Source organism: Serinus canaria, chromosome 4A (assembly GCF_022539315.1).
Source record: "Serinus canaria isolate serCan28SL12 chromosome 4A, serCan2020, whole genome shotgun sequence".
In the NCBI taxonomy this organism is placed as follows: Eukaryota; Metazoa; Chordata; class Aves; order Passeriformes; family Fringillidae; genus Serinus; species Serinus canaria.
In genome coordinates, this window is record NC_066318.1 from 6,402,535 (window position 1) to 6,414,554 (window position 12,020).

Below are 12,020 nucleotides of genomic sequence, written 5' to 3' on the forward strand. Positions count from 1 at the left end.
TCCAATGGCTCTCAGTTTTATTAAATAAGCAAAATTTTTTATATATATAAACTATAACATATTTCATATTATTAAATAATTGTGCAAAACATTTACATAGAGCAGGAGGGGAACAGGTGATAGCCTATACTTCTTTTAGATTCTTGCAATTCTTTTGATACATTTACAAACTTTAAATACAGACCAAAATCAGCAATATTGTATAATGACTCTCAAAAGGTGAACCAAACACTGGCATAAGAATAATTTACGTGATGGTGCAACTGTATTTTTCCAGTTGAAATATTGCAGGAAATACACTTAATGAGGGCTCTGTCACACAAACAAGCAATAGGTACATCAGAGGAGTGAAAGCTGAATGCTCACCATAGAGGTAACTGTGACAGATGCTTCAGGTAAACTTTTGGCAAGTCAAGATCAAGTAATACTTCAACTTTGGAACCAAGTTTCACAGAAATGCTGCATGTTCCTTCCCCTTAGTGTGGAGTTTTAAAAATTACAATAATCCAATGTTCCTGTTTGTGGATTGATACAGATCAGGTATGCATACATGTCACCAAGTATTTTTAACTCTATTATTTGAACAAAATGCATAATTTGGGACAAACTGACTTTAGAAGTATGTAGGGGGAAACTCACCTACTTAGATATTTTTTGGTTTTGGTTTTTTTTTCAATAAAGCTCCTTCTGCTTGTTCTAAACAACCATACTCCACACCTATTTTTAACTTTACAGCTAAAGCATTTTTACAAAAGCTAAACAGACTCATGCTAGTAAATAAATTACATGCTGCAGCAACTAGAGGAGTGCCCACTTACCACTACAGAGATTTAAGAATACCACATACTGGTTTAACATCCATTTTCACTCATTTTGTCATTAAGACTTACATTATATTTGGGTCAACCAAAAAAACCCAAAGAGATTTATAAAATTTTACAACAATTAAACAGTAATGTTTAATTCTACAAATGAATAAAGCCAACTACTGCAGCTCAATGTGACAACAACAGGACTAACAGCAGTGAAATCATGTACAATTTACTATATTACTGACATATAATTCTTACAAAAAACATGAAATAATTTAGACTGACATCCCATAAAGCATTTGGTTTTTGATTTATGAATTTAAAGTTACACACTTTTAAGTGACAAATTATGTGAAAGTAATATAGCTGAAGATGAAAGAGAAGTAAATCAGAACTCCCAGAGAACGCTCTGGCCCAGTAAAGCACTAAAATCTACTGCTCAACTCTTATCAACTGCAGTAGTCCATGATTTTACCTTCATACTTTTTCCCCCCTCATCTAGAATTGTTTTTTCATGGATTTTATTAAAATATAGTTTCTAGAACTGTTCTTTTACAGTTTTAAAAACATTTAAATACCATGCTCTAAAAAAGAGCATTTATACAAAGTCTTATATTTACAATATAGACAGTTATGATCAGGTGTTAATAAGATCAACTCTTCCATGTAAGAAGAAATCCAAGCTTATGCGCTAAAGATTAATGAACGTGTCAGTGTCCTGAACTGTCTTGTAAACATAGCTGAAAACAGGTGTGGATGACCAAATTATCACTTAAAGTAGTTGATCAGGAAAGACTACATCACATAGAAAAGTTGCATTACCTCTAAGACAAGCACAAAATTTGCAGGTTATTTCCACAAGGCTGCGCTGCCAATTCTGTAACTATGCATGAGAGATGCCAATAGCTCCTCAGAATAAGACAATTTGCCTTTGAAGTGCCTTAGGGAAATAGTATGCTGGGATTGTGTTCTCACAGCATTCCCATTGTTTAAAAAGGAATTCTTTCATCAGTAAAACAAAGGTTAGTGAAAATTAAAATGACTGGACAGATCCAACAAAAATGGGTATCTCCATAAGCCACCCAGCGCTTCATACAGAAATCTCTGTTGAGTTTTCCACGTTAGAAAACATCAAAATCACCCACTAATCCTCTCTTATAATAGCTTATCTTTATAAATGGAGAAAAATGGAACAAACATTTTTCTGCATACAAATATTTAATTCCATGCAAGATGGAAAACATGAGTGCACAATAAACTTCATCTCATACCTAAATAATTTATAAATTAATTGGTTAGAATAAAATAGGGTCTATAGCAATTACTGTTACATTTTAAACACATGCAGATGAGTTAACAGCAACATTTTTACATAAAGTTTAGTGCAAGAATGTATCTGCTTAATAAATAGACTGAAGATACCTATGTAATGCTTTGAGGTGTACACACAGTATTTGTGCACATAATAACCTGGTTCTGAAAAGTTGTCCCTGTTTGTCTATAAACTACAAGTGCCCATTTTAAATAAAAAAATCCATAATTATTCATGGGCTACTTCCCTGTGACACATGGTGTCACAAACATTGTGGTGAAAATGTAATACTGAAGTTAATCTAGAGATTATTTTTTTTTTATACACAGTTTTTATACAATCAAGAAAAAGAGATACAATTTGTATCAACAAACAAAAGGTCATTTCTGGTTATTTGAGGCATTGCTCTCAGCTGCTTATATCATGCAAGAGAAGAGAATAAGAATTAATTGCAAATTAAAAATATGAAATGTTTTTGAAAACTAGTCAAGAGTTAAATCTGTTTTCCCCCAGCTATTATAAGTGTCTGAATTATTTTCCCCACTAACAGAGAGAATAGCCAACTAATTAAAACTTGAGTTATTTGTAAGTACAGGATCACCTTCAAGTTACTTCATTTCAGATACATAATGACATAGTCATTATATACATCACCTGTACCAACACAAGAAAATTTATCCTGTGTGAAATGATACAGTTATCAAATGTCAGAAAATTAACTGTAGTTGCACCCATAATTGTGGTTTCTTGTTGGTTCATTTGGTGGGTTTTTTTATATGACAGGAACCCATTTTGCATGTGATAAAGAGCCCACAAGATATTCTGAATCAAACCAACCACTACAGTAACACAAGTGGAGGAAATGATAAACTTTGTTTCTCAGACAAACAGATAACTAGAAAGCAGCATGCAAGCCATTATCAAAACACCAGAAACAACCCTGACTGCAGCCTCACGTTCTGTGTGTTTCACAGTAAGAAACATTTAGGCAGTGTCACACCTTCTCATGAAGAAACAAAAGGCCATAAACCAGGCCTTCTCAACTTTCATGAAAAAAACTACAGTAGAAGTCAACAAGTCCTAGCTCGAGACATGTCGAGTTAGTCATGGTTCAAAATGTTGAAATATACAGTGGATTCAAAAAAGGGCGTACAGTCAGTGCAGCTTAAAAAAACCAATAAACGCCTCTTTTGGAGACATTTAGCTACAAAGGTTCCCACCCTGAGCAAGATACCAGTTGCGCAAACAATGCCACACAAAATTAGCTCACCTGTTGAAACAGGAATTCTAAAAGCCTTCACGAGGCAAATGCACACCTTTGCGTGGATCTGAAGAGCAAAAACCAGGACAGCTTTGTCACAAACCCAAACTGGAGCATCTCTTTTCAAGAAGCAGCCTTCCCCCTCCACCCTTTTTGAAGATGATCTTGTACAGCCACCTTGAATGTCAGGCTCACTCAAACACCTTCCTTGCTCCCAGAGGAAGGGCTGCGGTTACTGATGAACTTCCATGTTAACATCCAGTTTTTGCTGCTTCAAGTTGAGTAATCCAGTTTGCATAATACTGACAATTTATTTTCAGCTTGTCTAGTTATTTGGGCCAGCAGCTGCTTACTGCACCTTTGAGAGGGGATTCTGGAGAGAAGCTACAGTTAAAGATTCAGTTTACTGAATGGCACTCATGCCTTTACATTCCTTAATGTTTTGGTCCTAATTTAATAAAGTATTTGGCTTCTGTTGGATTGAGCCAACATATTGAACAATGTAATAATAGTTATTCAAACTCTTGAGGGATGGTTCTGAAATTTAAGTATCAGCAACCATGTTGACATTGAAAATCTGAAATCAGTTTTTTCTTTTATAAACAATTTTAATTTTTAGCAAATTTACTTTTCCTTCACTACTTTAGATGCCACTAGGCAGTGTCAAATGACAAAGCTGAAACCCTAAAAGTCATATTGGTGTGTATAGAGCATACTTTTAGAGGCCGATTAGGTATTTATAAGCAAATTGTAAGTGTACACTAATACATGCAATATAATTGCTAACACTAATTTTGTAGTAACAGCTTTGAGACACTGATTGTGACATTATAGTTCTTAGTGAGCTATCCATGCAGCAAGGTATGCATTTCCTATAAAATACTATTAAAAATCCCTATATTTTAAAATCTTAAAATTTGCAATACAATCAACTTTTATATAGTGCCTCAGCATATATATGATTGCTACTGTGTACAGAACTTTATACTATCTTAGTAGAAAATATTTACAATAGATTGGCCTCTTCCTTCATGTAGGTTTTCCTCTGGGTCCTAAGTGCTGTACAGGTTCATTTATCCAAAAGAGGCTGTACTGCTCTAACGCCCTGTTCTTAATTTGGCAACAATCATAGCTGCCAGCTGTTGTGCATCTGTCATGTGGGGATTCTTCTCCATCACAGAAAGGACAACGCTTGGAGGGAAAATATTGCAGAGGTTCTTGTATGTTTGATACTGATGTTCTGGGATGATATGAGGTTCCCGTGGCTCACCACATATCCCAATCCAGGGATTTCTCCAGAGTTGTTCCATCTTCTCAGGCATGCTTCTTACCATGACAGGTTCATAACACGGCTGCATGAGGTTGTTACTCAGCGGATAGGAGTGGTAAGTGTAGGAGTCTGATGCACAGGGCAATGGATCCCAGCTGGCGTGCTGCTCCCGACACAGAGGTGGCCGTCTCTGCCTTGTGGGGTTACTCTCATAAAGCCGAGAGTCAGAAATGCTGTCCATTCTTGTCATCACCAAGGCACGGCTTGGTTGTGCAGTTGATGGATGAGCATTTTGAGGCACAGGGTATTCTCCTGGACAACTGGACCGTGCTCCAACAACTGGATGCTGGGCATGTAGGCCTAAGTGGGAAACTGACTGTTTGCGAAGGGATTGCTTAGGCTCTTCAGTTCCGTAACTCTGACCTCTATTTAAGGCTTCATGGTAACCATGAGGGAAAGGCTGAAGACGATTTTTCGATGGCAGTCTGTGGCTCTTCACATTGTCTTCTGGACTGGCATCTGCTACACCCAGATACAAGTCATTGTAAGAGGAATAAGAATCATTACTTGTATGGCTTAAGCAATTGTCAGGACAGGGGCTTGAGTTTCTAGAATACATCCCCTGGTCCATATCAGCCCCGTAATAATCTGAGTTACGGATACTACTTATGCTTAAGTTGGAGAAATCACTGAGTAAGGAGTAATAGCCATGGTCCCCCAGTGACTCATATTTGGGATACTGGTCAACATAGCTAACTGAGGTGCCATGGCTATTGGTGACTAGTATAGGAGGATATTGCACACTGGACATATGTTCCAGTGAGGATTTCTGATGTACGAACTGTGAGGAACCTGGCACCGGGCTGCTTGCAGAACGAGTATTTAATGCACCAGCTGCATGGCTTTTTGGTGGAGGGAGCGTTGGTACACTTAATGCAGAAACCAGAGACGGGACAGAGCTGGCCTCGGACTTCCGGGCTGCTGATAACTTTTCCTCAGGCTCCACAGCTACTGACCTAATGCTTGGATCTGACTGACGTTTTGGGGCAATGCGTTTCACTTCAGAACTGATTTCTCCTTTGGAGCTGGATGGCCCTGTGCCACATTTGGCCAAGGCTCCCTCACTCATAGTTTTCACAGCAGATAATTTGGCACTTATTCGAAGCTCATCCGCTACTGACCTTTGAGGCTGGTTTGCACGTTCTGGGTGGTAATATTTACATTTGTGCCCATAGGTGCACTTTTTACCTGAAAGGAAAGGGTTTTCAGGTTAAATAAATCAAAAACTCATTAATACCACCAGTTGCTATCTTTTTTCTTTACATCTTTCACCACTTTGCAATAGCATTCTTTCTTTATTAAACCTCTAAGGATAATGATGTATTTTATATATACAGGCAGTCACAGACTCTGCTGCCTCCATCCATGTCTATCTGCATCAAAGGCAAGACACACAATTTTTTCCTACTGACTTATGATTTCAATTATGACAACATACACACAGTGCTATAAGAACAAATCAGCTTTAACACAGTTTTATAAATTACAAATCTCCTCCCTCAAATACAAACTAGAATCAAATAGTAAAAAACTGTACTATGCACAAGGTGTATCTCGTAATCCTCAATTTTCTGCTACACTGTTTTTATAAATACGTGCTCGAGGGGTATAAAAGCGACATTGTGCTTGGACGGCAACATGCAAAGTGGTACATTTTGTTCTGGTAATGACAAGATGGTAATTGCTTGCTTCACCTACCTTTAAATGCAACAAATCAATCTGACTTGGGCACTTACCATAAGGACACGGTTGTTTCTTATGTTCAGGAATAACTGGCCTTTTTCTTAAGAAATTTTCAAGGCTTGGACCATGACGTCCTAAAGGATCATCTGGAGGCATAAATCTAAGGGAAAAGAAATTAAACATGACCAGTTTTTCCTGAGAATGCTGAATTAGCAAATTCATTTACTTTTGAAGAAAAAAACCATACTTGTCATTCACAAAAGAATACATTAGCAGCCGCTCCTCTATGAACTTCTTCCACTCTGGTTTTTCATTCTGAAGGTCCCGATAGTTATCATTTGACACAATGATGCCATCTGAGTCGAAAGCAAGTTTTACTATGAATCGATCATCATAGCAAACTACTCTTCTTCCCTGAACTCTTCGAGATGGGGTGAAAACAAGAATTTTTTCTTTCTCCAATTTACGTAAGATTTCTTGATCTGCAAAATAATTTTAGTTGAGCAGTTTTTAAAAATGTTTTAAAATTAAGAAATGCAACCTTTTTATTATGAAAATTCTTGCGGGTTTTGTCTGACAAAGTATCTTGCAATTATATTCATACATAGTCCTCATTATGACTAAAAAACACCTAGATCTGGATTTTATTTCTGAGGTTTCAAAGCACTGAGAAAATATTCAATATTTGAACTTCATAACCACTCTGTAGCCATGTACCTTTACTCAGTCTTCCTGAACATGTCAGGAAATCAGGTGTTACTGTATTACAATAGTCTTGGTAGCCTAGAGTAAAATGCAAGGACTTTCTATAGGTCAAAACACATGCTGCCTTTTCAGTGTTCAAGACAACCCTACTAACTGAGTCCCTGGCCTGTTACTACTTATTTCATGCTCATCCAGCAAATAAGGCTCAGTTCCTGTATGCTCAACAACGTTTGCGAATGGGAAAATTTCAACTGCTGCTTCTCAAAAGTGTTGAAACCATCCAATAATGTTACAAAAACCACATCATTGTTAACACATGCAGATATTTAAATGCTTGTTTCCTAACCAATGAAATTGTTGTGTTTTCAAACTAACAGTTGAGTGCACCATCATCATCACCACATCCACAGCCCAGTACTGGGACCCATCAGAAACATGACAATATATTTTTTTTCTTTTTAACCAAGGGGTCAAAAAAATCTTGGTGTTACCTGTAATTGGTGCATCAGGTCGAGACTGTTCTTTTCTCCATGCAGGTACAAACACAGTGATATCTTTATGTCCTTTTTCCAGAAACCAATCAACAGCTAGTTGAATTCCCCGGCAGGAAAATCCTTCTTTGTTCCCATGGCTGAAGAACATGCAAGTTTTAGAAACAGCAAGGACAAAAGTTACATTTGGTTTTGGGTTTTTTTGTGGTGCTTTGGTTGTTTTTTTCTTCTAAAGCTGCCATGGTCAAAGGATATAAGGAAAACAAAGTCTGTAAAGTTTTATTAGACCTCCTTACATAACTGGAAAAAGAACACTGTACAGAGCTATTCAGCCATCAGATTAAGGCTACCCTGCTACTTAAAAAGTCTATAAATTATGAAATTTTACCATCCCCAGAGTGAAAGCAAATAAACATGAAGTTTTTCAGTTTTTTAAATTTTATTAGCTGACCTAATGAAAAATATCACTTTCCCCAACAAACTGAGTTCACCTTAAGTAGCATCATAAAATGCTATCACAAAAAGAGGAATGAACAATGCTGATTGCCATGGGTGATAAGTGCTTTTAAACATCTATATTAATAAAATCTTTTCCTCTGATACTAAATGCTCTTCATTTTTATTAGAACTTTTTATAGGGAAGAAGTAATTGTATCAAAGTTGTTTAAGTCCCATCCCCATCAAAAATTTGTTTTCTGAAACTCAAAGGAGTCTCTAAAACAGCACACAACTCCCTCGTAAAAAATCACACTTACTCAATGATAAACAATGGCTAGCTGAACTCTGTGCTCTACAGACATGTGCAAAAGTGGCCTGGGACAGGTATCTCTTGGGTTAGTGGCAACCTAAGTGTACATAGAATATCCTGAGTCACAAGGGACCTCCAAGGACATTGAAATCCAACTCCTGACCCCATGCAGGACACCCCAAGAACCCCACCATGTGCCTGAGAGTTGTGCTAACATTCCTTGAACTTGGACAGGCTGGGTGCTGTAACCACTGCCCCGGGAGCCTGTTCTGGTGCTCAGCCTCCCTCTAGGCGAAAAACCATTTCCTAAAATCCAACCTAAACCTCCCCTGACTCCGCTTTGTGCCATTTTCTCAAGTCCTGTCACTGGTCACAAGAGTGAAGAGCTTGGTACCTGCCCCTCTGCTTCCCCTTGTGAAGATGTTGAAGACGACAATGAGGTCTGATCTCCTCTTCTCCAGGCTGAACAAACCAAGTGACCTCAGCCACTCCTCATAAGGCTTCCCCTCCAGACCCTTCCCCATCCTTGTGGCCCTCCTCTGGATGCCCAAAACTGCACTCAGTACTCGAGGTGGGGCAAGCAGCATAGCCAGGCTGGTCAGCAGGTTTAGCTCATATGTTATCCCTATTCTGACACAGCTAAATTGTTCTGAATACTGAGCAGGCTCAACCATCAGGAGCTCAAATACCATGAATTCACTGCATTTCATTACCATCCACTGCATGTCACTTTAGAAAGAACCAAGTTTTCCTACCCTATTTGGTTACTTTCCTTCAATGTCCAGAAACAATTTTCAGTATTTTTCAAGGACTTCAAAATACTAAACCCATCCAGACAAAAGCACACTACAAATAGACTGCTTGAACAAAAGACTTGAGGTGAGAACTTGGATTTCAAATGAGGGCAGGGGAACTGGAATATGGATTACATATAAAGGAGTGACAGCATAATTAAAAACCTTGACTAAGGGGTCCATAAAATAGATGTATTATCAGTGTAATAGTCTACATGACTTAAAATCATTTTGCCATCAGTATTTTTTTAAAAATATTTTAGTGATTTATTATTTTCAAATATTGGGACAGGGACACCCACCTCATAGCGACATTGCTTCCATCAATGACAATTGGCCTCAAGTTATCACTGTTATCCACCACTTCATCTTCCAGGGACAATTCAGGGCTTGCTATTTCCTTTGGGCAAGGGCCTCTTGACACCAGAGTACCAGTGGTACTGCTGGCAGTGCTTTGTCCCTCTGATTCGCTTTTGTTGCCAAGTCTCACAAGCTCTGCTAGAACATCATTGATGAGTGCATCTGCTCCCAACTTATTCAGTACAGCCTGGATCTGATCTCCTGCATACCCAAGCTTTAAAGCAAAATCCATTTTAGCTTGGTACTCCTTGTCCAAATTTGTTTTGCATTCATCTAGCTTCAAGTCTTGTGTGATACTGCTCTGTGAAAAACTTGGGCGATCCAGGCATGGGGACCGGCAGAGCGGCCGATGCGGTTTGGTGGAAACCTCCTTTTCTCTCCACTGAGTACTGCCTCTGAAGTATGGTTGCTCAGGCTCACTTTCTGAGCTCGTCCATTCCTCAGATTCAGCACTGCATTCCCCCGCGTCTTGCTCCACATTTCTGTCTTCTCTGGAGTGCCTCTTCTCCATTTTCAGCTTCCCTACCATAGACCAGGCCGTCATCACGTTCAGCTTCCAGCCAGAGCACTCAGTTCTCCTTCATTTCCAAAGCCACCTGGAATTCATTCTCAATTGCATCATGTTGGCCAATTAAAATTTTACACAAGGCTGGAGCTAATTTGCCTTGCTTACTATATTCTGGCATAAGCAACACCAACATGAAGGTCCTTAAAAAAAAAGAAAAAAAAATTAAAAACTAGGTTTTGATCAATTCTGCAAAATATTCAGCTACAATGATTTTGTTTACAAGTCAGTATATGTCCCCAGTCATTCCCATTTCTATGTAAACTGATTATAACAAAGCATATAATTACACTGTCTGTGTAATCACAAATAAGACTCTCATTCCCTCCCTCAGTTACTCTACCTACAAAAAAAAAGGACAATTCCCACACAATAAACATAGAAATGGAATGGATTATCTCAGTAATATTTAAAGATAATAAAACAGAAAAGGGTGAGCCACCTTTTTCACCAAGAAATGGTGTCTTCTACTGCAAGAACAGCCTGTCTACACTAGGAACAACTGTGCAGTGTTCCAGTATGCACAACATTTAATGCAAACCATTTCAGCCTCTTTCAGTAAGGATTTACTATCAGAACCAACAAGTTTACCTAGCAAAAGTATCTTCTGGAGAACAAAATTGACATTTAACAAAATAATATAAGCCACAAAAGAAAATTAAAAGCATCACCAGTGTGCACAGAAGTCAAAGTTTATTCATTTTAAGTTTTCATATCCTTTTGGTTTTAAAAAATCACAGCACCTAATATACCACTCACAAAATCATAGAACAGCCTCTTCACCATTTGTGAGAGGCCATCCATAATTCCTTTGGGACAATTTACAGGTGTTTCCCTGCTGCTTCCTAGAGTGCTGGTGTTTCCTGGTTCCTCTCTGACACTCAGAAGCACATCCCTTCCCCTGATGAATCTAGTTTAAAGCTCCACTAGTAAGTCTTAGAAAGGTTTCTTTCTTGACTATTTCCCTACATTAAATGGTGAGTTTCTGTTGTCTGTGGGAATATTTCAGAGAACAACTGCTCTAGAAGAGTGACAAAATTTGATAAGCAACACCATAAAAATGTCAAAGGATCTCTGAGACTGGTCTATATTGGCCTAACAACAACCAAACCCCCCAAAATTGTCTCAGAGTTAAACTAAGATTATTAACCTGCAAAACCTTTATGCAGTAATATATAATATCCATAAACAGGCAAAAGAGTAACATTCTACCAGACTGCACTCCAATTTATGCAAACAGAAATATACACACACACACAGAGACAGCTGCTCAAAAGCCTAATTTCCTTAGGGAAATGTTAATCACTCGTACCTAAAGAAAAACCCTAAAATGTCGAGTTTTGAGCCAATCAACATTATCTTTTAATAAAGAATAATCACACTTTTTCATATTTTCATATATTCATTTTATATTTTGTCAGCCTAGAGAGGAGGGTCAGGAGACACCTTATCACTCTCTACAACTGCCTGAAAGGAGGCTGTAGTGGGGGTCAGTCTTGTCTCCCAGGAAACCAGCAATAGGACAAGAGGAAATGGCCTCAAGCTGTGCCAGGGAGGTTAAGGTTGGACATCAGGAAGAATTTCTTCATGGAAATTGTTGTCAAGCATTGGATTTGACCGTGTAGGGAGGCAGTCGAGTCACCATGCATGGAGGTGCTCAGAAAACAACTGTATGTGGCACTCAGTGCTCTGGTCTATTTGACAAGGTGGGGACTGGTCAGAGGTTGGACTCAATGATCCTGGAGGTTTTTTCCCAACTGAAAGAATTCTGCGATAGTTTAAGTCCTTTATGTCATATGAAATAAAAACAGTTTATTTGTGTTTGAATGGAAATTCCAATCTTGATTAGTTTGGTTTAAGTTAGACTTAAAAAACTGCTGTTCTATCATGTTGTTTATTCGAAGAGTATCCCTCTAAATACTGAGGTATTATTTTTACAGTACTCTTGATTTTCATTCC

The 12,020-nt window shown here is 38.2% G+C and overlaps 1 protein-coding gene across 2 annotated transcripts in view; it reads right to left on the bottom strand.

Moving 5' to 3' along the window:
• Positions 1–12,020, bottom strand: part of ZC3H12B (zinc finger CCCH-type containing 12B) — a 22,139-nt gene continuing 10,119 nt past the window's right edge. For both annotated transcript variants that reach the window (XM_030229052.2, XM_009090395.4), the window contains exons 2-6: positions 9,439–10,204; positions 7,595–7,734; positions 6,646–6,880; positions 6,452–6,558; positions 1–5,903 (exon numbers count right to left, since the gene is read on the bottom strand). In XM_030229052.2, coding sequence (XP_030084912.1) covers positions 4,483–5,903; positions 6,452–6,558; positions 6,646–6,880; positions 7,595–7,734; positions 9,439–10,040 — 2,505 coding nt within the window. In that variant the 5' untranslated portion in view covers positions 10,041–10,204 and the 3' untranslated portion in view covers positions 1–4,482. The remainder of the gene's footprint in view (positions 5,904–6,451; positions 6,559–6,645; positions 6,881–7,594; positions 7,735–9,438; positions 10,205–12,020) is intronic.